Below are 24,634 nucleotides of genomic sequence, written 5' to 3' on the forward strand. Positions count from 1 at the left end.
AAAGATGTGACTCCACCATCTCCATCACAGCACACACTCCCGGAGGGCCTACTTCATCCCTTGCATAGGGCGTCAGACGCAGCTTGAGGGAGGGGGACTGGGCCAGATGCACCTCGCTGGGCCACGGACGAGCTCAACTCGATCTCCGGCGCCAAAGCAGCAGGGATCGCGCCGATCGAAGTTCGTCGTCGTCAAGTCGACCCGTCTCTTTTCCAGAACCTGATCGCCCCCTTCTCTCAACGAGGCGATCCTCTTCGGGTCTGCGATGTGCAACCGATTCCCGCCACTATTGCGAGTTTTCTTTTTCGTTCCCTTCCCCCTGGAATCTGCAATTGTGCTGCTGGCTCGTGTCCTCCGAACGGGCGGCCGCCGCTGGGTGGCCCCTACTACTGTACAGGATGTATGCACATAGGGGGGTTTCCGTCCTTTTGGCACAATCGGTTTGTTTCGCGTTGTTTCGCCACGTCTCATCCTCTCACACTCATTTTTTCTCTCTCTCGGATCATCTTCTGGACCGTGTGTTTCGGCCACCTACGTATTCTCAGGAAACTTAGGTGCAGTCGTATTGTTCGGAGGTTCCTAAGTATAACCACTGCAGCAGCCACTATGCAATAGTTAAGTCCCAGCTCTGCTATGGCCACTTCGCGTTACCTACTCAGGTACTACTGGCCTGTCTGCCTAGTTACCTATTCCTCCGTCGGGTCCCAGACTCCCGGAAGTAAAAAAAAAAAAAAAGGAAACAGAAATCCAGAAGGGACAGATCTTCTGCTTTCAGCAATCCCAATCGGTTCTGGGGGAAGAAAACACTTGAAACTTGTCGGTGAGAGCAAGCCAGGTCGGTGACCACCAACCCACCGCGCGCAGCCGTTTAACTTAATCTTCTGATATATTGCGCTCGGCTTTCCGAAAATGTCTCAGCGGATGAGATCTGTCACGACAGGGCGAGAGTGAACCCAGAGAAGCGGTCTTGAGCTAAGTTTACTTTCGCCGGTGTAGGAATGCACTGGTTGTCTGGTCTTTTCCTAGGGCTGTTGTCACCGACCTACATACATACAGTATACTTGGTACTCGCAGTAGTAGCCAGTCTATTATTCGCTCGTCAAAAGAAGGGCTGGCTGGGGGTGCTCCATACGGAGTACTCCCCGGAGTGTTTCTCCATCGGAGAGCTGATCTGAGGTGAGCTGAAGCTCTCTCTCGCCACTTCCTACTTTCGGGTCCTTAGTTTAGTTAGTCTACCTAGTCTTGCTTAGTACCTACTTACCAAAAAGCAAAGCCGAACTCAATGATCTGCTGGTGCTGCTGCTTCACCGCTAGCTAAATATCTAGCATGGAGCTTCACTCTCTTTTTCTTTTTAGAGGGTCTGTCTGCACTGTGCTTACTGTAGGTACGGCTTCTTTCCCTCCGGCACTTACTACTTACTAACTTATCTACGAAGCTACTCACTAGTCTGTCATGTCTCCCTAGGGGACAGACAGACAGACAGACAGACGCACGGAGAGTATCCTGCTTACTTACGGGGTACATGAGCTTCTCTTCTCTTTGGGAATGGGACATTGGCGCTACGCCAAGTACTATGTACCGACCTGCAGACAAGCAGCAGCAGCAGCACTGAGCTCCATGTTGCACAAGACAGACGACAAGCTCAGTACTCTATCTAGAGTTAAGGTAAGGGTATGGCGAGCAAGAGGATACTCCACCACATCAGAGGCAGTCAACACGGCACGGAATCCTGTTTAAGAGTGCCGGTGTGAGACAACATACGACTCTCATTGTCATTATGCTACTTACATATCCCGACCTGTAGTGGGAAATATAGATGCCTACTCATATTTACTTAGTAGTAGTATTAGCTAAGTATTCGACAACTAGATAGTTAGATAATCTCTAATATTACTACCTCCTACGGAGTACTTACACTGGTATACTGGTAGCCAGATACATACTCTAAAGACCAAAGACCAACAGCCGTATAAACATCAATGCCATCAAAGCTCCCCTTCAATCCCTCACTACTTATGACATCATCAAAATCCATTTATCTTGATATTTAGTTGGTTACTCACTTACCCTCGTAAGAAACTTAGCTAAATAGCAAAGCCCACTTCCCTCACACACATACACATTCCATATCTCCAAGTAGAATAAGAGTATAAATACTACAGCACACAACATCTTTCCCAATATCGTCTATCCAATCATTGATACCCATCTCCAAAGCAGTACTACTACACGAGTAAATAAATAGAAGTACACAATTAGTTAGTTAAGTTAACTAAAACTAAACTCATCTCAGACCGATAGTTACCAAATTTCTATCGATCTAGTATCACAACCCACCAACCAAAACCCTACCGTTGTGATTTCCAACTCCAGGTTTTGAGAGGGGCTTCCTGCGCTGGGTCGGTCATATGTGGAGATAGTTAGTCAAGGGAGGGTAGGTAGCTAGTGGTATGCAAGGTAAAAAGAAAGGATGGAATGGAATGGAATGGAACGGTGACTAGTGAAGTGTGAAAATGTTGGGGATGAGGAAGAGGGGGGTTGATCTGATCGATCTGGTGAAGAAGGTGAATGATGAGAGGTGTCATATTTGGGGTAGTTAGTTTACATGATGTACTCTGTACTCCGTTCTACTAGTTGCATTTGCATTGCTGGTGCATTGTGTGGGTTGATGGATACATACTAAGTAAATTGGGTAAAACGGTTCTTCGCTGGTCTATCTAATGGGTAACTTGACTATACCCCAAGGTCAGTCAAGTAGATCAAGTAGGTATCTGTCTATGTACAATCGAGGTTTCTATCTGTCTGTCTGTCTGTCTAAGAATTTCGTAGACTTGGACACCCCGATACTGTGACCCGCACACAATGAAGGGATCAGAATCAGGCTAAATGTCAATAAGAAAAATCAAGAAGGGAAAAAAGAAGGGGGAAAAGAAGAGCATGGATAGATCCAAAGGAAAGAAAATTCCAAAAGGTAAAAAGATGGATCCAAACTTTCGTCGGGTTTCCAGAAACTTTCACCTTGAAAAGTTCCAAGTTAGAATAGAATCCCCTTTATTGGAAGGCGTTCCGGATTTCCAGCTGCACCTGGCCATCGACCACGCCCTTGATGCTGATGCTTCTCAGATCCTCGACGATCCAGTCCGCACCGGCTTCCTGGAGCTGTGCAAGCGAGTGGGTCGTCGTGAGCGCAATGACCTTGAACCCGGCCGCCTTACCAGCCCTGATGCCCGACGGCGCATCCTCCAGAACTACCAGAGACGAGGAATGCTCCAGACCCAGGCGCGTCCGACCAAGCAGATAGCACCGGGGGTCAGGCTTGCCCAGCTCGACATCTTCCGCCACCACCAAGACCTTGGGGTGGGCGAGGTTCAACACGCCCAGCCAGCCGTCCACCAGCGCACGCGTTCCAGAGGTTACCACGCCCCAGCGAGCGCCGGCGTCGTCCAACGCTGACATCAAATACCGCGCCCCGGGAATCTCGACCGCGTCCGATCCGTATTCCTTCGGGATGCGACCTTCGATGTAGCTGACATCTATCGGTTGGGAAAGCAACTGGTCAGTCTGCGGTCTGCTGTTGTGGTATATGGACGATAAGGAGGAGTGTGAGGTTTCAGATTGGAGGTTTCTCAATCGAACTGCAGGTTGAATGTGTGTCCAGAAAGATTTGGTTTCACTTACACTCCCAATTGGCCTTCTTCGGGTCGTACAACTGGATCGTGTCGATGCTTCGGCGGCCGTGGGAAGTGGCCAAAATGGTCTTGGGGTCAACGCCCAACTCTGCACCGATTCTGCAAGTGATGATTAGGACGAGTGGCGTTTGGTTACACGGGGGGGAAGTGGTGGAGACGAACTTGTGCCAGTGTTTCACAATAGCTAGAGATCAGATGTCAGTGCATGTTTACCGAGGAGGGGTGCATGAGAAGGAGGGGACTGACCATCGGTTGAGTCGACGATGGTACCGTCAAAGTCGGAGAGTAATCCGTCAAAAGTGTGGACTTGCGGGGGGGCAGAAAAGGAGCCCGATGGTTTAGACATGATAACGGCGGGGTTTGTAGGACACGAAAAATCCAGGGCCAGCTCAAGGTGGGGAGGGGGAAGAAGGAATGAGAACGACTCAAAAGAGGTCAACAAGTAGATGTAAGGAGTGGACACAGTCAGCACAACCAGTCAGCAAAAGGAGCGACAAGAGGGACAAGCAGAAAGGTGGGCTCTCAGGCTGGAGGAGTGAATGAGTTGGTAAGTCGTGAGAGAGAGTCGAAAGGAACGAATGGCAGCGCCGGATATCCATAGTCTGTACTCCGTAGTAAGAAAGTATGCCGGTATTACCGGAGATCGGCGATTCATTGTGCCGGTTATCTTAGCGCGTTGCCGCCGAAATCTTCTTGGCGGCACAAAATTGTTCGGGCGGATCAGAGTGAGTCCCTGTGCTTTGGATCGCCTTTTTGCTCAGTGACGGACTAGGGGATATCAGGCAAGATGGTCAAGCTAGGTATGTTCGCTGCATTGGTATCATCACTGCCCTCCTGCTAACTCTCCCTCCAGGCAAAAACTCAAAGCGGGTTCCCGTCCGCCTACGACACAAAATTGAAAAGGCCTCCGCGGCCAAGCAACGCAAGCAGAGAAAGCTTGCAAAGAAGGTACTGCCGCTCCTTTGCCGTGCACATTCTCATTTCAATTGTGGTCATACTAATGGTGCTTATAGAACCCCGAGTGGCGCTCCAAGATCAAGAAGGACCCCGGTATTCCCAACCTCTTCCCGCACAAGGACAAGATCCTCCACGAGATCGAAGAGAAGAGACGCTTGAAGGCGGAGGAACAACAGCGCATTCGCGATGAGGCCCGCGCTCGTCGGCAGGCTCAGAAGGAGGGTGGAGCTGAAGAAGACTCTGCTGAGGCCAATGTCATGATTGATGAGGACGATCTGATCGACGACGATATGGACGAGGATGTCGGTGACTCCTCCAACCCCATGGCGGCGCTGCTTGCTTCCGCCCGTGCCAGAGCTGCAGAGTACGAGGAGAACGACGACTCCGACGATGATGAAATGGATGAGGACGACTCCGACGACGAGGATATGGATGAGATGGACCAGGACGAAGAAGGCGGTGCCACTCTGGACGTCTCTGCCCCTTCCTTGGTTTCCCAGAACACCTCGAAGGAGAGCTCGCGACGGGCCTTTGACAAGGTCTTCAAGCAGGTTGTCGACAACGCCGATGTGGTGTTGTACGTTTTGGACGCTCGTGATCCCGAAGGCACTCGGTCCAAGGAGGTGGAGCGCGAGATCATGTCCGCCGACGGAGGCAACAAGCGATTGATTCTGATCCTCAACAAGATCGATCTGGTTCCTCCTCCGGTTCTGAAGGACTGGCTGATCTATCTGCGCCGCTACTTCCCCACGCTCCCTCTGAAGGCCTCCAACGGCACGGGCAACGCCCACAGCTTCGACCACAAGCAGCTGACCGTCAAGGGCACCTCCGAGACGCTCTTCCGCGCCCTCAAGTCGTACGCGCACAACAAGCAGATGAAGCGCTCCATCTCCGTCGGTGTGATCGGCTATCCCAACGTCGGCAAGTCCTCCGTCATCAACGCCCTGACGGCCCGTCTCAACAAGGGATCCAGCAACGCTTGCCCCACGGGCGCTGAGGCCGGTGTGACCACCAGCCTGCGGTCCGTGAAGCTGGACAGCAAGCTCAAGTTGATCGACTCTCCCGGTATTGTCTTCCCCAACTCGAGCGACAAGGCCAGCAAGAAGAAGAAGAAGCAGGAGGAGCACGCGCGTCTCATCCTCCTGAACGCGGTTCCCCCCAAGCAGATCGAGGACCCTGTTCCCGCCGTGTCGTTGCTGCTCAAGCGCTTGTCGACGTCGGAGGACCTCATCTCCAAGCTGCTGCAACTCTACAACATCCCGCCGCTCATCCCGACCGGTGGCGACCAGACGCACGACTTCCTGGTCCACGTGGCCCGCAAGCGTGGTCGTCTGGGCAAGGGTGGTGTGCCCAACATTGAGGCCGCCGCCATGACGGTGATCAACGACTGGCGTGATGGACGCATCCAGGGCTGGGTTAACGCCCCTGTGCTGCCGGTGGTGACTACGGCAGAGGGCGCTACGACGCCGGCCGAAGGCGTGGATACGAAGCAGATTGTGACGGAGTGGGCGGCAGAGTTCAAGATTGAGGGCTTGTGGGGCAATGGAGCTGATGATGAGATGGTCGAATAGATGTTTTTCTCATGGATACCAGGCGTTATGGTTCTTAAAAGGTAGATAGTGTCAATTGCTATGAACATATACCGAGCGGAACAATCATGTATTGCTTGACTTGTAGATGATGATGTAGTCTGGAAACGGTGCTCTGGATTAATGATGCATATAGTAATGCAATGGTGATTCTATATGATTTCGATCAAATGTATACTAGATGATAGTGTACTAAGTCAGATGTTACTATAATTCTACTCGAATAGTATTCATAGAGTACTACTAGGTGAGTACTTACTTCACCCCAGTTCCAATACATGATGGCGCGTGAACTTAACCTGCAGTACTACCCAGACCAAAATATATACTTTATTATACTCACCCCAGCACAATCAACACCTTACTCCCACCATCACAAATACTAATCGTAGGAGTACTCATAGTATAACAAAAACCGAAAATAAAAGTATCAACAACTTGAAACACACAAGGATCACCAAAATCCCACCATACTACATAGCCAACATACAAACTGCTAGTAGTGTATGCATACGACCTGAAGAAACCTTATCACCACCCACCCGAAGCGATAATCAATCAGATCCACACGCGCCGCTGCCTCCGCGTCCGTCGCGTCACATCATTTCATTTCAATTCTGCACACCCTCAAACCAAGGAAAAAAGAGGAACGTTCTACGAACCACACCATTTCACCACTTATACCCCACGAAAAATTCACTCTTATTCACAAACAGACAATTGACAACACCAAAGAACAAGAAACCAGAAAAGCAAAAAGGGAAAGAAAATGCCCCGAAAATCAACCAGCAGCAACACCCCCGGCGACGACTCGTCCGGCGAGGCACACCCAGCAGAACAACCCCAATCCCAATCCCAAATACCACAACTACACTCGCAAGCCCCCTCAGATATCGTCCAGCTCCCCGAATCAACAGGCGAAATGGTCGAAGCGACAGAACAGCAACTCAAGGCGCGGGCAGAGGGGGGTGTGAGTATTGAGGTATGCATGCATTTGCCACCTACTACATACTACCAAGTATATCATATACAATACGAACACACATGAACTAATATGCAATTTTATTGGGGATGGAAATAGGACTACCTCCTCCCTCGCTCCCTCACTCTCCGATTGGCGAAATCCGTTCTTCCCCCGAATACTTCCATACAGAAGGATGCGGTATTGGCGATTCAGAAGGCCGCGACGGTGTTTGTGTCGTATTTGTCGTCGCAGTATGCCTCCTTTTTTTCCCATTCATATTTGATCTCTTGAAGTCATTGTCTCCACTGTTGGAAGGATATATACTGACTTGGAGGGGGGGTGTCTAGTGCAAATGAAGCAACTCTCAAACGAACCGTCGCACCGTCGGACGTCTTCAGCGCCATCTCGGAACTAGAGTTCGATGGGTTCCGGACACGGTTGGAGCAGGAGTTGGAGGCATTTACGGAGTTGAAGGCTGGGAAGAGGAGGGCGAAGAAGGGGGATAGTACTACTGCTGCTTCTGGTGCTGCTGGTGCTGCTGCGGAGGGGAAGGGTGGTGATGCTGAGGAGGAAGAGGATAGAGGGGTGAAGAGGGTGAAGCGGGCGGAGGAGAAGAAGAATGGTGCTGGTGGAGAAGAAGAGGTAGAGGAAGGGGATGGGGATGAGACTCAGGAGGAGCAGGAGCAGGAGCAGGAACATGAAGATGAAGAGGAGGAAGAGGAGGAAGAGGAAGAAGAGGACGAGGATGAAGAAGAAGAGCATAAGGATGACGAGGATGATGATATTGATCGGGTTGAGGATTTGGACCGGGCTAAACGACCGACGAATCCGGATGTTGAGGGGGATGACTCTGACAGTGAGGATGAGGATGGACCTGGGAGTCAGCTGCGAGGGGATTTGGGGTTGGGTTAGATTGCATTCCCATGATGATTATGTGTGTATGGTATGGTATGTCTTTTGTCTCTTTGTCTACGGCTGATGGTTATGCGGCAACGAAATGGATTGTTGCATGATATCACTTCTACTCCATATCCAAATGTACAATGTGTTGATACCCAATTCAACTTCATCACAACCACTTGTTCATTATATTCACCACGTGGGGACTCCTTGAACTCCGCACTCAACGCCCATAAGGGCTTGCTTATGTTGTACAATCATTGGTGCAGTTGACGCCACAAACCTGAAGAGTACCAAATGGGTTCCAGTCGGCTATGCAGCCGCTGCTTGAAGCAGTGAGGAAGTGAGGCCCAATTGATATCTTCATTATCCCACCCAAACGCCATGTCCCATAGTCTATCATTGGTATCGCCATTAACTGAATTTGAAAAGACTCCCCAGGAAGGTCTTGAAAGTAAAGTAATAGTAAAGGAGAAGAAAAAGAAGAAATGAAGACGGGAAGATGCGCTGACGCAGACCCGAGCTGAGTCATGCGGTCGGCTCGTTCAGCAAGAGATTCATCCCTCGAGGAATAGAGTCAGGAGAAATGGTCTCGGGCTGTCGCCACCGGCCACTTGGTGGAGGAGTGGACGCACCCTTGCCCACCAATTTGGGGAACGTCTGATTCGGTCCGTTGTTGCGAGCAGCGCCCGGAGCCAACGGGTGCATCGCTTTAGTGTCGTCCTTGTCCAGCTTGGTCGACTTGTCAGTTGTGGCCGCTTTCTGAGCCTTGGTGACCCTTCCGAAATTGTTGATCTTGGAGTTCTTCGCTGGTTCGGCCTTCTTTGGTCGTCCTTTAGGCGCAGCCTTCTTTGGAGCCGCTTTCTTCGGAGCCGCCTTCTTTGGCCCGTCCGTCTTGGCCGCCTGCAGCACGTCTGTGATGCTCCGTCCGTTGCTGGCGGGGTTGGGGCGACCTTTCTTCGCCAATGGTTTGGATTCATCCTCATAACTCGACGATGGTGTAAGGAAGCCAGTCGGGGTGGGCCGTTTCTTGCTGGGGGTGACAACAACAGACACCTCGCCTTGTTCTTTCTTCACTCGTTCCACTTCCGAAGAATTGCACTCATCGAACACGTCGTCCTGCGCATCCCACCGTTTGAGATTGGCCAGTCGCGCAACTTCTTCACAATCGCCCTTGACCATCAGATCCCAGCAATCCTCAAACTCCTTGCCGGTGGGATACTCGTTGTTGATCCACATGGTCACTCCATTACGACGACTCCGGATGACTGAGCAAAGGCTCTTTACCAGGCGACGCACGCCGGGAATCTTCAGACTAGTGCCGACCACAATCAGAGCATCCGGGCGGGAACGGATGTCTGCATTCATGACGGAGGTGATGGCCTCCTCGTCCGGGTTGTGTTCGTTATAGAGGACAATGCGGGGTCTCATCTTGCCGATACCATGGCTACGTTGGCCGGTTTCGATACGGAACTGATTGTTACGACAGCACTCCGGGCATTCGGGAGCATCCGGACGGTCAAATAAGCCAGCATCGAAGTCACTCAGATGCCGACATTTCTGGCAGACCATCTTGTCAAGACTGCCGTGCAACTGGATGGTGCGTGGCCAGGGTGCTTTGACGTTCAACGGAATCTGCGTGGCCAACGGAGGCATAGATGTCTCAATGCCATCAATGTTTTGTGTGTAAAGACGAGTCAGACGGTTCTCCTGACCCAGTCGTGCCAGCATGTGGTGGAAAGCTGTGGGAGAGGTCTTGGCTGCTTCCTCGGACAGCGACCGTACCATGTCCTGGAAGGAGGCGGTCAACGTCTCATCCTGGTAGACGGCTGCATCGAACAAGAGCTTGCCCGATGCTTTGAGGTTATGTTTCTTCTGCAAGGTCTTGAAGAGACCATCGGTGGAGCGGAAATCAGGAACTATGATGGATTAGAAAATACGAGGGAAAAGAGGTCGGGACCGACAGTCGTGTGGTGGTGACAGGGCAGGAGTGGGGGGTGGGAAAGCATACTTCCTGCGGAGGTGGAGATACCCGCACCGGCAATGACGACGATTTTGCGATGACGCTGGAGGGTTTTGACGAGATAGTCAATTTGCGACTGCTGCTCAGTGTAGGACAGGCCGGCGGTGGCCGACAGGTCGAGATGCTGGGTTCGGCGTTCTTTGGGGGCGGCGACCCGACGCTTCTTCCTGGCGGGCGGCAAGTCGTCTTGGCTGCGGGCGGCGCTAGGCTCATCCGCGTCCTGCGACGGGGGCGGCGACGGATAGAAACCAGGCGGTGCGAGAGGAGATGCCGGCGCTGAGCTTAGACTAGAGCAATCTGAGTCATCGTCCATGCCTAATGACGCCAGGAGGCTTTTTGGGGACGAGCGGGAGGAGTTGGTGGTGGAGGAGTTGGTAGTCGTGGTAGTGGTAGACGTAGTGGTGGCAGTACGACGGGGCGCCATTTAGGTCGTCAGGCCGTCGCGGTGACGAGGCAAACAGCGAGCACAAAGAGATTCGGGGGGAGAAAAATTGAATTCGAGGGTGGGAGAGAGAAAAGACTCAGGAAGAGCTCGCTGTTCACGGAAAGCTGGGGGGGATCAAAGCTAGATATCGTCCCGAAAGAAAACCATGGAGGACCCGAAAAGAAACGGAAAACATCAATTGACAAGTGGGAATGACGGTAAGGGGGATAACTCCGGACAGATATTGCTTCTTTGTTTCCCCTGTCGTTCACGTCTGGCTCCCTGACTTCGGGGCGGAGGTAGCGAGAAGGGAGTTGGGTGGAAGAAGAGGAAGAAGAAGAAGAACGAGAAGAAGACAATGGAGACAGATGAAGAAGAGAGGGAATGGGCAGCACAGGAGGAACCGCCCCGTGACTGGGACAGCGCAAGTCTGGGTCGAGGACAGCAAGTGGTGAGGTCAAGTGGAAAACGGATCGATCCTGAAGACTGAAAGAGGGAGAGCGCGAGAAAAGGGCTACCAGCAGACCAGCACGACTAGAATGGAACGGACTGACTGCTTTGCTTGGGAAGTGTTGCAGCAAGTTCGACGGCAGGCCGGTCAGATCCTCTCGCTTGCAGTGTGTTTATTTTGACCCACGGGTATCGCTCGGGAAGAGTCGATGAAGGCTCTGCATCAAAGAGGGCTAATGGGGAAATTGGGGGGTTGTTTGAGGCACACAGAGAGAGGGATGTCCTGCAGCAAACGCAAACTCGGGCAACGAAAAGGTATGCTCAGAAGAATGTGTCTGGAAGCAAGAGGGGTAGATTTGATCGCGTGTTGATCAAGTTGAACTGAATGCCGGTGGGAATGATGATATTGCTCTACTACTACACTTGAACTTGCTACTAACTAGTTGGGACATGCTACTATGCTGCTAGTAACTTACTACCAACACCCACTGATTGCCAGTTACATTGTTACGGGGTTGCAGTGACTATTGGGAATTTTCCGTATCAACCGCGTATGGACACGCTCCGTGGGGGCTGGCCCTTGGGTGCATTGAGTGTTAACCTCGTCTCTTCTCTCCTGCAAATTCGGTTTTGTGCTGCCAATCTCGTTACCGATCCCGTACCGCGCTAAAGGGGGCTGTCGGCCTGGGAGCTTCTTCCATTGGCTGTGGAAGCTTCACTCAATTCTCCGGCCAACCACAGCCCAAACATATACTTGCCCGTGCGAGGCAATCATCTCGATGCCTTCCCACGCATTGGAGAGTTATCGGATTGATTATAGATGTCGATATTCCGCTTTATCTCATGAACAATCCCGATCATAGCCCGAGCCTGCTGGGCTGCAGACATCCAGTGTTTAACATCGCGACCGTCATTCGCGCTAGCCAATCTCCGACCATCATTCCGGATCCGTCCCGTCAACCGCTACGATTGTTGGGAAGGCTGAGCGTTAATGCCATAATCAACAACCAGGGTCACAAGGATACCTTACGTATCCCCGTCATCTCCTTTTGTGGCTGACCATCTGCCAGTAGAATCAGTGATATTGCTATGGTATCAATCTTGGACTCATACTGGTTTGACCACTGCCTTTGCCATCGCAGTGAGATTTATGTTTTGTCTGTGTGATGGAACCGAACACGGCATTACTCAAGGATGGACCAGCGCGGGGTATCGAATGAAAACTACCAGCCAAATATGCTTGAGGCATTTGTCGGAAAGTGCGGTGCTGTTCTAGCAAGAACTGGCATGATCCGGTTTTCCAGGGTGCCGGATCTTCCACGGACTTTCGTTCCCCGCACCTGTCTTACTGTTAAGCTGTGTTCTCTGCGAGCTGGAGAGTGAGCTGGAGACCGAACTTGATATGAAGATGCTATTAACTGTTTGACCGTATTTGCTGATCAGACCTAGCTCTCTGAATGTGTCGAGATCGGTTATGTTCTCCCGCATCATCTGCCGGGCCTCGTGTTCTTCTCTGTCCGATCAGCCGCTCATCCTGTGACTATGTGAGATTGCACTATGACGGCGATCCAGAAAAAGTACCTGCTATCGAAGAGCGTGCTATAATATCGGCTTGGTTCTCAGTAGTCAGTATATCATCTATCCGCGATGATCGGATGTTGTTTGCGGGGAGGTGGGTGATTCGATAAGTGAGACGGGTTGAGCCCCGCTCTTTAAACGGTCTTCTCCATCTCGAAAGACACAATAGCCATTTAGTCGGATGACATGTCTTTTAGCCCACGAATCTAGGGGCGGGAATAGCATTAGATAGCTCATATGTATTACTTAAATAATGACGCAGTATGGCCTTCTGTATCTGCCCGTGATGGCTGATTCCACAACTATTACTTCCGGAAGTTCTCAGCTCACGGAACTATGACGCATTTACCAACAGAACAATGGTAAGGGTACAGACGCCGCTGATATCAACGAGCAAGCGTTTGGTTGTAAGCCGACCGCAGTCTTCAAGCAGCAACGAGTGAGTAAATAAGTAGTAGTAATGATAGGGTTCACGATTGACGTATATTAGCGGAAACTATAAGGGATATCTGCACGGTCGCCTAGCACAGACTTGGCCCACTGAGGACTCCTTCAAAGTTACATGTAGTTTACAACACTCGATGCTAGAATGGCAACTGCCACAAGGTGAACCTTTGCTCCGTACTCTGGCAGAGTCCCCAAGATGGACCTCGCCGATATCGTTACGCGCCCATGGCTAGTGGGGCCGGCGTGATTGGTTGTCCTGGTTACCATGGCACATGACCTCACATGACGCTGACTAAGAAGCGCGGAGAGCTCCACCTGACCACTAGTCCCGAATAATGAAACTATCATCTTGGAGAGTCAACTTAGCCCATGATCATCCTCCCGGCCAAAGGGTAGCGTCTGGATCCGGGGTATGAATGCCATGAGGGTTCTGTCTGCTATCAACTAAGCCCTTTGCATATCATTCAGTGCCCCTCTGTGGCTACACCCCCGCCCATCTTACCTGCGCAATTGCCTGCCGAGGTTCAATTGTATCGAACTATGATATCTGAGTCTTGCGATCACTGGCCTCCCAAGACGTTTTACTACCCCCATTTGATTTAGAGGTTCGCACCCCACAATGCCCTTAATGATGGACGATAGTATCAATGTCGACGATCTATTTGGTGAACCCACCTCTCTCGAGCTGGGACTGCCCCCATCGGCTTCCTCTGCTAGGGGCCTTGCCCAGCGTCTGGATGAGATGCGACTGCTTGGCTGTTGCCAGTAAGTTACTGTCTTTTGGTGGTGTCGCGAAATTTAGCTTGTCTCTGTAGGCTAACCTTATTTGAAGGAAGATTGCATGGTCCAAACTGGGATGTATTGCTTACATCTCGCAAGACTCCGTAAGAGTGAATGTGCGCCATCTGCAATGTCGACCGTCGGATGGCAAGTGGGTGCTCAGCGATGAGACACCCTTGATGCCTATCACTGAAGCTCATGGCGGCCATGCTCTCACTCACCTGAGTTGGAACGAAGCTGGCTCCGATCTGGCCGTAGTTGATGTGACCGGACGTGTCTCCGTCTATCACATCCCTTTCGCGCTCAACAGTGTCAACGGCCTTCGCCAGCCGGCTTTTTCTCCCGATGATGGGTCTCAGATTGTTGGCATGATGTGGCTGAACACACAAAGATCTGTAGGTAGGCCTTACGACCTGAATTCTCTCGTTGCTAACCCCCGTTAGGTGCATGCTTTCTATCAAGCAGCCAAAGTACAAGGTCGCTGGGCTTACTCGCCGTTCCGTCGCCGCCCAATAGGACCGTTTCATCCTGCAAATAAGGCGGCACTGCTATGCATCACACGCTCCGGATCCATGAAGCTCTTGTACCAGAATCCGGACGGCAGATGGGATGATATCTCTGTGGATCTGAAGAGCACGAGCTACTCAGATCGGTTGCTGTCACATGCTGCCCTGGTTGCGACGCAGAACGGGATTCTGGTCGCTACGTACTCGGTGTGTCAAAAGATCCGCTTCTATCGGGTGCAGGTCAACTGGAACCCTCCTCAATGGGACCCTGCACAGCAGCCAAAGCAGCCGCCACCCCAATTCCCAGTCCCTAGCTTCCGATTTACGCACTCCAAGGTGGAGACGTCTTGCACTGTCCCTGGGATGCATCGGAATGATGGAGAAGAACCCGACATGATGCAGCAGTCGGTCTCGAATCCATTGTATAGTCTCAGTCGTCTGGATATAATTCTTCCAGCCTCCGATAATGCCGCTGGGACCACAGCCAATCCATGGATTGTTGCGGTTTTCTCAACCCCGCCACAAGCTACTCCAGATCATCCTGGCCCACAAGGACCAGCAAGTGTAATTGTACGATGGCAATTGGACACTGCTGCTTTCACCCTTCACCCCAAGTTTGATGAAATGGCCACAAAAAGAAATAGCACTCAGATCAAGGTGAATAAAAGACTATAATACCTCAGACAGACTTGCGCTGACTCTTTGGATAGCCCAGACCTGTGCTGCGTCGACTGGAAGACATCTACTCTGACCGATACGTTATTTCCGTGGACCAAATCGAGTACGGTAATGTGGTAGCTGTCACGTACGATGATAGCTCCGTATCTTTCTATGACCCGAAAACCATGGGATTGTTCAATGGTGTTGATGATGCGAATACGGTGACAGGCCTAGCTCAAGCTGGGTTCCACTATGCTCCGGACTCCTCAGGTTGTAGTCCCTCGAATACTTCGATCTAGATCGTGGCTAATGGTGTTCTGACAGGTCAAGGCCAACACGTCTCTTTCTCGCCTAGTGCATGCGCTGCGGTCATGCTAGACAATGACGGGCAGACGCACCTCAGGGTTATGGAGCACTCCTACGGAGCGGAAAACGGTCTTTACGATGAAAGTACGTTTCTCCTCTCTACCAGCTATATCATATGCTGATAAAGGTTCGAACTTGGCAGACAAATTCTCTGCAGCCATCGCATCGCTCACGTTGGCGTTCTGTCGCGGATGTGGGAGTGAAGTCAACACAGATGATATCCTCTTAATTTTAATACAGCAACTCTCACAAGGTCTGTACCAATCTTCCTTTTCCATCGGAATATCAATCCTAACCTTTGATACCAGATGCCCAAATCACATTCATCAACGAAGTTTACCGCGCACTGCCCATCAACTGCAATTTTACAGTGGAGCAGGAAAAGCTGATGAACCACCCCTACATCCCTAAATGTCTTAGTATACAAGCTGCCCTGGGATTCACTGATAAGTACAAGCCACGAAGTTTTGCTTCTTCTGTCTCTTGGTCGATTCTTCAGCTTCGCCACGCCGCCATATTATACCCATTTTTCTTTCAGTACAACAAAGGGATTCAGGCAGAGCCACATGATCCTGGTAAGTCAGTCCGCAATGACAATCGCGGAAATCGCTAATAGCGTGGCTCATATAGACGTCTTGCGTATGATGCTCGGAAATACCAGATGGGCACTTGATTTTTCTCTCAATATACTAAACGAGCTCTTCGACCTCGCCGACGAATTTGAAAGCGTATCAACCGATCAGGAAGCTTTCAGCCAGAAATGTTGGTCAGATCCATCCCTGAAAATTCTCAACTGTACTAACGCCCCGTAGTGAAAACCACAAACTCACTAGCTCTCATCATCCTCCTCTCAAGCATGTCCCGTGCGTTCTTGCGCTTCATTTGTCGTGGCTTACGTGGCATCCATGCGGGCTACACAAACGCATCTCTAGCTGGGGACTCGCGTCTGCAGTACGCAGAAATCTGCCAAGCTTTAGATGCCACGCCTGCACGGATCGACGTATACGAAAAGTTCCTTGCGGCTGTGGATTCAGCCGTACGACACGCCTACCATGGTGCAGGTTTTGGTGACACTGAACGTCCGGGGCCAGAGAAGGAGTTACTCGTCAACGCCCGCATTCCTCCTGTTCTTGTTGCAGCCGTCTCAACAATCCTTCGACAGACAGTACCCGGGCTCAAGTCCGACGTCGACCGCATGGCCATTTACATGCACGACTACTCATGGCTTGGCTTCGGGTCCGACCGACGTTCGGAGTTGTATCGACGCACACGAGAAGTCGATATCATCAAGAAAACGCCTATCCGGATGACGATCGCACAAGGCTCGAATGGACCCCAGCTTGGGAAACAGAACAATCAGGGAGTACTTCGACGGCGGTGCGTCCGCTGCTGCGATGTATCTGAGGGGACTTATCCGCCACGCTCAGTCCTTGCGTTCCGAATGATATTCAAGCTGGGTCATTTACGATCGTGCATTTGTGGCGGAATGTGGACGCTCGAGTCGGGCTTGAACGAGGTAGGGAAGTAAGGACTACGGCCCTGGCGGTCGTTGGTAGTTGCTTTGGGTAGTTGTGTTGATACCATATGGTCAAAATAGAATGATTTAGGCGTGTGGTATAATAGCGTTATAGATGCAAACATGAATGGACAAGTATTACGATGTCAACCATGCACTCATTGTTGAGTGGACGTTTAGCAAGGCCGACAATCCATTAGAGACCCTCCTTTAATAAGTAACGTCCGGTATGCCGACCTCAAGGCTATCATGTGCAATAATTGTTGCAGAAGGTCATTACTAGCGAAGACATCTCTCTCTGCGATGGACAGATCTACATCAGAATACCGAAAAACATAATTCTTTTATCTCATGTCATGTCAAGCAAGGCCTTCATTTAAAAACATCGATCTGCATCTTCTTTTTCTCTAAGATACATAATCGATTTCTTTTATCAAAAGAAACCGTTTTTGATGAATCCGACCCCCCTCACGGCAAGGTTAGGTCAACCCGTCATCATTAAACGACGTTCCCGTTAACTCCATCCAGATCCAGAGACGACCCCGTCTTTAACATTTAAGCCTGTTACACACGATACCAGTTAGCCCACTGTTGATCCCTTTTTCATGGATCCTACCCCGCAAGGTAAGGTTGATGTTTTTTTTTTTCTTGGGTATGTCGTACCTTAACAGCGTACTTCCGCTGGGGGAAGTGGATCTCCTGCTTGCGCTTGCGCTCGGTCTTCAGGGAAGCCTCGTGCTTGGTGAGACGGCGGCGGAGAGCACGGGTGAGCTTGGGGCGGAGGTCAAGAGGAGTGTACTTCTTGCTCTTGTAGAACAAGCGGAGCTGAGCGCGCTGGTTGGCGTTGATGACGGTCAGAACGCGAGCGATCGACTTGCGAACGTCGTGGCTGTTTAAAAAAGACGGTATATCAGCATCCCTGTTCTTGTTTTTCTTGGTCTTGTTCTTCCTGATTCAATCCGCATGTGTGCCCATTTTCTTTTCATGTAGGTGGTAGGTATGTTGGATTTTGCGCCCTGTCGGAAAGTTTCTTCTCGCCTTTGAATTTTCTTGTTGTTCATGGTCGTGTACCCCTCGTTCTTGCTGTATGCCGGATTTCATGGTCTGTCGGGATCTTCTCTTGACTGATATTCGTCGTTCCATTTTTCCAATTGTCGATTGTTGAAGTCGTTCTTTCCCCCCCCGCTGTAATCCACAATCCGACAGGTGCAAATCTCATATCCTTTCCACACCACACACACAACGCACACACATGAGGGGTTCGCAGGAGAAACTCAGATGATTGATTCACAAACGCACATTCTGTGGGTCTTGGAGGAGGCACCGCCGGTGATCTTCTGGACACGAAGCTGGGACAGCTCGGTCTTCAATTCCTCCAGCTGCTTGGTGAGGTCATCCTTGCTCTTTCCCCAGAGCTGACCAGCCTTGACCTTGGACGACTTCAAAGTAGAAAAACTCCCGTCAGCATTTCACATTCTTATTTTCACGCAGAAATCAAAAACTGCGGATAGCAGCATGGCGGCATTCAACATACCATGGTGGGCGGCTTCGTGTCGTATCGTACGGGTTGTCGACGTGAGGATTGAAGATGGACCGGGTCAATTTGGGATGTTCGTTGTGGGACTAGGGTTTGATTTTTTCTGGGTGTGCGGCGGCTTAAGCGGGCACGTGATTGTGGCTGGTGCGCGGTGGCCCAGTTTTGCCTTTTGCCTTTTTGTTTGGTTTTGGTTTAGCAGTGCCGCGCCCCCGGGATGACGCCGCCTCCGTCCGCCCCGGCCGCCCTGACTTGGCCGTGCGATAGTTTAGTGGGTTAGCTGGCTGCTGCTGCTGTCGTTGCTGTCGTTGTTGTTAACTACTGTGCCGCCGGTCGGATCATGCTGCGTTGGTTATGACGGGGTTTGTCTTGAAGCTAGATCTACACTCTTCATTCTATATTTCCCACTTGACGGAGTCTTATCGGTGTCGTTGAACAACCTTCACTCCAGTCTCCCATTCTACTTTCTACACACATCGCTCCCAACCTTACTACCTATATACACCCTCATATTGTCGTAATCTCCATCATCCATGGCCACCTCAACCGGTACCGGCTGGGCTCAGCTCCGGCAGCAAGCCCGATCTCTCGAGACTCAGGTACAGCTATGACATCCATAAGATAGGGAATGAAGTCCTAACAATGGATATACATCATCCTAGACCGAGAACCTCTTCCACACATACTCGCAATACGCCTCATTAACAAAGCTCCCTCCCACACCCTCCGAGGAAGAGCAGCGAATCGAATCGCAACTCAAAGACCTCCTAGAACGAGTACGCATCTATACTCTCTTTCATCATAACAACCTTCTTGCTACATATTGGCTAACCTATCGATCAATCACCAGCGCGACTCCCTTATCGCTCAACTCGCCCGCCTCCTCGACTCCGAAGCAACCCTCACCTCCTCCGCCCTCAAACAAAACAACCTCTCCCGTCACCGCGAAGTCCTCCACGACCACCGTCGCGAGCTCCAGCGTCTCAAATCTGCCATCGCGGAATCCCGCGACCGCGCTAACCTCCTCTCCAACGTCCGCTCCGATATCGATGCCTACCGCAACTCGAATCCAGGTCAGGCGGAAGCGGATTACATGCTTGAAGAGCGGGGTCGGATCGACGAAAGCCATAATATGATCGATGGGGTGTTGAGCCAGGCGTACGCTATTAATGAGAACTTTGGCTTGCAGCGGGAGACGCTGGCTAGTATTAATCGGCGGATTGTGGGTGCGGCGAACTCGGTGCCCGGGATGAATGCGTTGATTGGGAAGATTGGGTCGAAGAGGAGACGGGATGCGTTGATTTTGGGGGCTTTTATTGGGTTTTGCTTTTTGATGTTGCTTTGGTTGAGGTGATGGTCATGTCAGTTTTCTTTTTCTCTGTTTGAAGCATGTTATGTGTTTGTGTCTTATCTAGTTTGTGGGTTTGGTATGGGCGTTTGGAGGAGTGAGATTTGTTTCTTTCTTTCTATTTTTCCCTTTTGTCTATGCGCTGTCGTTGCGTCTATACTATACAGAGATTAATGGCGGGGGAGGGGATTTGTTTCCTGGTGTCAGTGGTGTCTGGAGCATATTTCACGCTCTCACTCACACTCACACTCACACAAAACACCCTGGTATGTACATACACAGAGTCCAGAATCCAGTATGAACTGGTATCCCGTACTGTCCAGTCATGCATGGCACCGAAGAAACCCATCTAGGGCATAACAACCCGAGGCTTCTTAACAGCCTCACCCTGTCCCTTCGCGCCATCCCACTCCTGCGCCGGCATCTCCGACTGCAAACTGACCTTCCTCTCCTGCACCAACTTGCGCACACCATTATTCAGCGCCTCCAACTCCTCCTTCTCAGCAGGACCACTGCCCGCCCACCGAATGCGGCAATTCTCATCCAACAAATACACATACCCGACCTTCGAGTTCAACATCCCAATACCCTCCTTCAACCCATCGTCCAACCCCTTCCGCACCAGGAAATACCGCTCATGCTGCTCCTGCGGCAGCTTGCCCCGCATACGCCACATGAACATCTTGACCAACCCGGCCTTCAACGCATTCTCCTCCAGGTTGATATCAACCTTCTGCACTAATCCGTCACCCTCAGAGGCAATCGCCTCCCAAAGACCAGGGTTCTGCTCCTTGCCAGTGAAAGTCACAACCTGCGACTCGGCCCACACGCTAGAGAAGAGGTTCACGATTGTGATCTTCCCGCGGAAAAGGGTAGTCGTGTTCTGAGGTTCTTTCGGCGAGGCGAGAGTGATGCCGTACATGTTGGGGAAATAGAGGGCTTTGTCGCGCTTGAAGAGGCGGGGGTTCGACATGAAGGTTTTACCTTCGTGGTAGCGCATGTTGGACCATTCGCGGAAGTAGGGTTTTGCGACTTGTCGGGTCCTGTACAATTATTGATATTGAATTAGAGATCGTATAAAGAATTTTGGGTTTGGGGAAACGGGATGAGGACGTACAACTCCTTCCGCCGCTCAAGGTGTCTCTCGTAGTTCACGAAATCATCTCTCCTCTGCCGTATAGAGCGGTCGTCCACGCCAGTGTTCTGCCCTTCTTGGGGTGGGATTACCGTTCCAATGGGTCGGTCCAGCGTCGGAGGTATGAAGTCGTCATCGCCGGGTTGGCTGGTCGGGGAGGGGACTTTGGATGCTGTTGCTGAATAGTTTGCTTGAAATTGGGCTACTCTGTTGGTCTTGTTTGCTAGTGATGAAATGGGGGAGGGCGTTGTTGGCTTGGTTTCGCTGTTGTTGCTGCTGCTGCCGGTGTCGGGTTTGCTGGCGTAGTAACGCAGCGCTGCGGCGGTTCGGGGCCGGAGTGCGGCCGCATTGCGCAATTGGCAGCTTAGGCAACGAGTGCTCTGGAGGAGCGTGGGCTCAGTTATCGAGGCTAGAAGCCCCGTGCGCTTCCACATTGTTGATGGTATTTGTGGGGAAGTAAATGAGGTGGGTTGGTTGGTTGAATGAATGTCGGGAGTCCGCAGCAGACTCTCTTCACTGGACTATCACTGATAATTGTTTGCTCGAGATCCACTCGCCGAACAAGCCGAGTTTAATTGGTGGTCCCGTGACTTGGCGACATTTTCGTGACTGGACATCCACGCGTCACTGATGGATTTCGTGTCACTCTGGCTTGATTCGATTTATTTTCTGATGTCGGGGTTTCCCGGCTGCATGAACCTTGTATTCATGGCTACTTCCGTGGATTAAATGATATTGTTACCTGCTAGGCAGCAGTGACGCAAGAACTCATGGCTCGCCGGATGTTGAGTCTCGGGACTTTCCACATCACCATACCATGGCGACGGTGATTGCCGACAAGGAGGCTTTTTTCAGGGAATTAGAGCTGCTGGACTGTGTCAGTGACGGTGAAGATGAGGGATTCAGTCATCTGGTGCATCTTTCGAGGAAGCGCTGTGAAGGCGTTTCCTCTGATGCAGGTCCCCCGGGGTCATGTATAAAGGCCGACCCGGCGCCGGTAGTGAGAGCTTCTACGGAGCCTCTCTATGCTTCTTCGAGTGTATCTGAGGTCAGCACTGGAAAGGAAGCTGATACTACGTCTGGACAGACGCCAAATCCAGCTGTGACCAGATCTTTATCTACAGACGTGATGCCTCCGAAAGCCAAGACTACTGGTAATGGGATCTCGAAGAGAAAGAGACGTGTGTATCCGGCTGTCACAATCCCGGAACACCGGCAGTGCCTTAGAGGGCTTGTTTTCTGTCAGTACTATAACCTCGTCTATGTTCTGTGTACCTACAAGCATTCCGTGTCACTAATTCGTAGAACTAGACTACATCCCCAACGACGACATATCAGATCTTCGACGGTTCCAAATGCAGCGTGCTCGTGAATACGGTGGCTCACGAGCAACGGAATGGAATGACACTGTCACTCATATCGTTGTCGATAGGGCGCTCACATACGACAGTGTCATGAGACATTTCAAAAATAAGATTCCGGTAGGTTCGAAAATCATGCAGTGTCTAGTACGATGCTAATGTCCGTGAAGGAAAACGTTCCCATCGTGGACAGTAACTATCCTCCCATATGTATGGAGGCCAACAGAGTGTTGGACGTGAATCAACCTCGCTTTCGGGTCCGTGGCACACCCGTTCCTGGGGAGGTCAAAGAATCTTCGCCTGCGCGTGAGCCATCGTCAATCGGGTCGCTGCCGATAAAGACAAGCGCGAAGACGAAAGGCGGTTACATTGATCCCCAGAGCACCGATGACGAGGATGACACTGAGCTGTCTGAACCGGAGGCCAACGATTGTCCGGAAGATAAACAGGTCGACCATAAGCCGAATCAGGATCGCGATGCCTTGGATGATTTGATCGAGGAAGTCAAGACCGCGAAGGACCTAGTAAGCTACTTCACGACATGCATATAGAAAATCTAGACTGACAAGGTGACCCAGCCTCTAGATCCAGATTCGGCCGACGAAGCAGCTGCCACCGACACAACCGACGACGAAAGCTCCGACTCATCGGACGCCCGGCCGGCGAAGAAGAAGCGAAAAGTAGTCGAAAAAGACGACTGGCAACAGAAGTTCACCTGCATGCAGAAGCACGACGCGCAATCGAACTCGGAGAACCCAAACAGCAAGACCATAGCCATCCTCCAGCAAATGCTCGACTACTACACGCGAACCAACGACCACTGGCGTGTCCTCGCCTACCGCAAAGCCATAAGCGCTCTCCGCAAACAACCGCGGAAAATCACCAGTAAATCACAAGCCCTAGCCATCCCCGGCATCGGACAGCGCCTGGCCGACAAACTCGTGGAAATTGTATTCACCAACCGTCTCCGCCGCCTCGAAAACGCCAACAACTCCCCCGAAGACCAAATCCTCCAACTCTTCACGGGAGTCTACGGGGTCGGCATCAATCAAGCTTCCCGATGGCTAGCCCAAGGCTACAAAACCCTCGAGGACCTGAAATCCAAAGCCAACCTCACCCAAAACCAGCGCATCGGCGTAGACCACTACCACGACTTCGCTCAACGCATCCCCCGATCCGAAGTCGAAGCCCACGGCGAGATCGTCCGGCAAGCAGTCCAAGACGTCGACCCGGACATGCAAGTCATCATCGGGGGCTCGTATCGCCGCGGCGCCCGGGACTGCGGTGACATCGACCTACTAATCACCAAGCCCAATGCCGAGATCGATCACATCGGAACCGTCATGATGGGATCGGTAGTCCCGAAGCTCATCAAACAAGGTTTCCTCCAGACTAGTCTGGCCAGCTCATCATCCCGAGACGGGTCCAAATGGCACGGTGCATGTACCCTATCAGAAAACACAGACAATACCACTAATACTAAAAATAAAAATAACTCCCGACCCTGGCGACGTATCGACCTTCTATTCGTCCCAGACGCAGAGCTCGGAGCCGCACTGATCTATTTCACCGGCAACGACATCTTCAACCGTAGCATGAGGCTATTGGCAAGCAAGAAGGGTATGCGGCTTAATCAGCGAGGTCTCTACACGGACGTAATACGCGGCCCTCAACGGGTCAAATTAAATGAGGGCCGGTTGCTCGAGGGACACGATGAACGCCGCATCTTTGATATTTTGGGTGTGCCTTGGCGGCCTCCGGAGCATCGCATCTGCTGATGGTGGTGGACAGGCGTCCGGCTAGCTGAGGTGGCTGAACCGGGGTGACAGATGATAATTTTTCGGATTTGTCGGGAAAAGGCTCTTCTCTGCATGTTGCTTACTGGCTGGGGGGAAGTGCGCCAGACCGACTTCTCGGTGTGCGTCAGATGGGGGCAGGGCGGCAGCCGCGAGGAGGCCTGAAAATTCCCGCATTGGGAGAAAGAGGAAGAAGAAGGTTTGCGGGTGAGAGTGAGGGAAGTGCCAAGGTGTGTCAGACAGATAGATAGATGGGGGGATGCAACTACTACTATGGAGTACTTGTGGCACACGCGTTACTGGTCGCATTCTTCTTCCTGGGAACAGTTTGCTGCTTATCGGTGACAAGGCGGTCCTGGATGATTCATGCTCCCGTTAAATAAATATGCAACAGACAAACCTTATTGCTATAGGCATTGAAAACATCGGGCCCTCTCTGCTTATGAATCATTATCTGAGCATTTCTTAACGCGCTGAGATTAGAGGACGGGTTCCATGAACTAGATAGTTACACGTGCCCCCCATCCTTACGTATAACAAAGCTAGTAGTTTTAAGTCAAAGACCTTGTAGAAGGGCAGCAATTATTGAAACTAATCACTCGCCGAAAGA

The 24,634-nt window shown here is 51.4% G+C and overlaps 10 protein-coding genes across 10 annotated transcripts; 6 read left to right on the forward strand and 4 right to left on the reverse strand.

Annotated features, from left to right (window-relative positions):
* Positions 1-2,652: 2,652 nt before the first annotated feature.
* On the reverse strand, positions 2,653-4,273 carry ASPBRDRAFT_41662 (HAD family hydrolase). The gene is made up of 4 exons (XM_067624621.1): positions 3,937-4,273; positions 3,853-3,874; positions 3,680-3,789; positions 2,653-3,534 (listed from the first exon to the last, which is right to left on the reverse strand). Exons 1-4 carry the CDS (start codon positions 4,034-4,036, stop codon positions 3,053-3,055), a joined length of 714 nt encoding a protein of 237 aa, XP_067481149.1. The 5' UTR covers positions 4,037-4,273; the 3' UTR covers positions 2,653-3,052.
* Positions 4,274-4,477: 204 nt separating this feature from the next.
* Positions 4,478-6,218, forward strand: ASPBRDRAFT_29069 (putative GTP binding protein; the record flags this gene model as incomplete). The annotated part of the gene is made up of 3 exons (XM_067622605.1): positions 4,478-4,490; positions 4,544-4,638; positions 4,704-6,218. The coding sequence occupies 3 exons, from the start codon at positions 4,478-4,480 to the stop codon at positions 6,216-6,218; spliced, it is 1,623 nt and encodes a 540-aa protein (XP_067481150.1).
* Positions 6,219-7,005: 787 nt separating this feature from the next.
* On the forward strand, positions 7,006-8,112 carry cbfA (putative CBF/NF-Y family transcription factor; the record flags this gene model as incomplete). Its single annotated transcript, XM_067622606.1, has 3 exons — positions 7,006-7,218; positions 7,318-7,451; positions 7,548-8,112. The coding sequence occupies 3 exons, from the start codon at positions 7,006-7,008 to the stop codon at positions 8,110-8,112; spliced, it is 912 nt and encodes a 303-aa protein (XP_067481151.1).
* Positions 8,113-8,628: 516 nt separating this feature from the next.
* On the reverse strand, positions 8,629-10,547 carry ASPBRDRAFT_122771 (putative SIR2 family histone deacetylase (Hst4); the record flags this gene model as incomplete). Its single annotated transcript, XM_067617543.1, has 2 exons — positions 8,629-10,019; positions 10,112-10,547. 2 exons carry the CDS (start codon positions 10,545-10,547, stop codon positions 8,629-8,631), a joined length of 1,827 nt encoding a protein of 608 aa, XP_067481152.1.
* Positions 10,548-11,484: 937 nt separating this feature from the next.
* ASPBRDRAFT_41668 (uncharacterized protein) lies at positions 11,485-12,332 on the forward strand. The gene is made up of 4 exons (XM_067624623.1): positions 11,485-11,960; positions 12,028-12,060; positions 12,111-12,156; positions 12,225-12,332. Exons 1-4 carry the CDS (start codon positions 11,841-11,843, stop codon positions 12,239-12,241), a joined length of 216 nt encoding a protein of 71 aa, XP_067481153.1. The 5' UTR covers positions 11,485-11,840; the 3' UTR covers positions 12,242-12,332.
* A 1,051-nt stretch (positions 12,333-13,383) lies between these two features.
* On the forward strand, positions 13,384-17,006 carry ASPBRDRAFT_149777 (mediator of RNA polymerase II transcription subunit 16). The gene is made up of 9 exons (XM_067619314.1): positions 13,384-13,787; positions 13,855-14,197; positions 14,246-14,965; positions 15,019-15,238; positions 15,293-15,418; positions 15,477-15,587; positions 15,643-15,909; positions 15,965-16,096; positions 16,147-17,006. The coding sequence occupies exons 1-9, from the start codon at positions 13,642-13,644 to the stop codon at positions 16,860-16,862; spliced, it is 2,781 nt and encodes a 926-aa protein (XP_067481154.1). The 5' UTR covers positions 13,384-13,641; the 3' UTR covers positions 16,863-17,006.
* Positions 17,007-17,405: 399 nt separating this feature from the next.
* Positions 17,406-18,387, reverse strand: ASPBRDRAFT_29073 (60S ribosomal uL29 domain-containing protein; the record flags this gene model as incomplete). The annotated part of the gene is made up of 4 exons (XM_067622607.1): positions 17,406-17,411; positions 17,514-17,799; positions 18,150-18,289; positions 18,385-18,387. 4 exons carry the CDS (start codon positions 18,385-18,387, stop codon positions 17,406-17,408), a joined length of 435 nt encoding a protein of 144 aa, XP_067481155.1.
* A 530-nt stretch (positions 18,388-18,917) lies between these two features.
* On the forward strand, positions 18,918-19,738 carry ASPBRDRAFT_122597 (putative vesicle transport v-SNARE protein Gos1; the record flags this gene model as incomplete). The annotated part of the gene is made up of 3 exons (XM_067617529.1): positions 18,918-18,983; positions 19,047-19,160; positions 19,235-19,738. The coding sequence occupies 3 exons, from the start codon at positions 18,918-18,920 to the stop codon at positions 19,736-19,738; spliced, it is 684 nt and encodes a 227-aa protein (XP_067481156.1).
* A 343-nt stretch (positions 19,739-20,081) lies between these two features.
* On the reverse strand, positions 20,082-21,301 carry ASPBRDRAFT_29075 (mitochondrial ATPase complex subunit ATP10; the record flags this gene model as incomplete). Its single annotated transcript, XM_067622608.1, has 2 exons — positions 20,082-20,775; positions 20,850-21,301. The coding sequence occupies 2 exons, from the start codon at positions 21,299-21,301 to the stop codon at positions 20,082-20,084; spliced, it is 1,146 nt and encodes a 381-aa protein (XP_067481157.1).
* Positions 21,302-21,504: 203 nt separating this feature from the next.
* On the forward strand, positions 21,505-24,455 carry ASPBRDRAFT_41673 (DNA-directed DNA polymerase IV). Its single transcript, XM_067624625.1, has 4 exons — positions 21,505-22,108; positions 22,179-22,348; positions 22,399-22,752; positions 22,807-24,455. Exons 1-4 carry the CDS (start codon positions 21,685-21,687, stop codon positions 24,004-24,006), a joined length of 2,148 nt encoding a protein of 715 aa, XP_067481158.1. The 5' UTR covers positions 21,505-21,684; the 3' UTR covers positions 24,007-24,455.
* The last annotated feature ends 179 nt before the right edge of the window (positions 24,456-24,634 follow it).

Source organism: Aspergillus brasiliensis, assembly GCF_001889945.1.
Source record: "Aspergillus brasiliensis CBS 101740 unplaced genomic scaffold ASPBRscaffold_4, whole genome shotgun sequence".
Classification (NCBI taxonomy): domain Eukaryota; kingdom Fungi; phylum Ascomycota; class Eurotiomycetes; order Eurotiales; family Aspergillaceae; genus Aspergillus; species Aspergillus brasiliensis.

Excerpts from the sequence above, each read along its gene's own strand:
- ASPBRDRAFT_41662 (XM_067624621.1), bottom strand. The coding sequence starts at position 4,036 with ATGTCTAAACCATCGGGCTCCTTTTCTGCCCCCCCGCAAGTCCACACT. Across the intron at positions 3,875-3,936 it reads CATCGTCGACTCAACCGATG|CTATTGTGAAACACTGGCAC; the intron begins GTCAGTCCCCTC and ends TCTGATCTCTAG. Across the intron at positions 3,790-3,852 it reads ATTGTGAAACACTGGCACAA|AATCGGTGCAGAGTTGGGCG; the intron begins GTTCGTCTCCAC and ends CATCACTTGCAG.
- ASPBRDRAFT_41668 (XM_067624623.1), top strand. The coding sequence starts at position 11,841 with ATGAACAATCCCGATCATAGCCCGAGCCTGCTGGGCTGCAGACATCCA. Across the intron at positions 11,961-12,027 it reads CGGATCCGTCCCGTCAACCG|GTATCCCCGTCATCTCCTTT; the intron begins CTACGATTGTTG and ends AGGATACCTTAC. Across the intron at positions 12,061-12,110 it reads CTCCTTTTGTGGCTGACCAT|TGGTTTGACCACTGCCTTTG; the intron begins CTGCCAGTAGAA and ends TTGGACTCATAC.
- ASPBRDRAFT_149777 (XM_067619314.1), top strand. The coding sequence starts at position 13,642 with ATGCCCTTAATGATGGACGATAGTATCAATGTCGACGATCTATTTGGT. Across the intron at positions 14,198-14,245 it reads GGCTGAACACACAAAGATCT|GTGCATGCTTTCTATCAAGC; the intron begins GTAGGTAGGCCT and ends AACCCCCGTTAG. Across the intron at positions 15,419-15,476 it reads AAACGGTCTTTACGATGAAA|ACAAATTCTCTGCAGCCATC; the intron begins GTACGTTTCTCC and ends CGAACTTGGCAG.
- ASPBRDRAFT_41673 (XM_067624625.1), top strand. The coding sequence starts at position 21,685 with ATGGCGACGGTGATTGCCGACAAGGAGGCTTTTTTCAGGGAATTAGAG. Across the intron at positions 22,349-22,398 it reads ATTTCAAAAATAAGATTCCG|GAAAACGTTCCCATCGTGGA; the intron begins GTAGGTTCGAAA and ends ATGTCCGTGAAG. Across the intron at positions 22,753-22,806 it reads TCAAGACCGCGAAGGACCTA|CCTCTAGATCCAGATTCGGC; the intron begins GTAAGCTACTTC and ends AAGGTGACCCAG.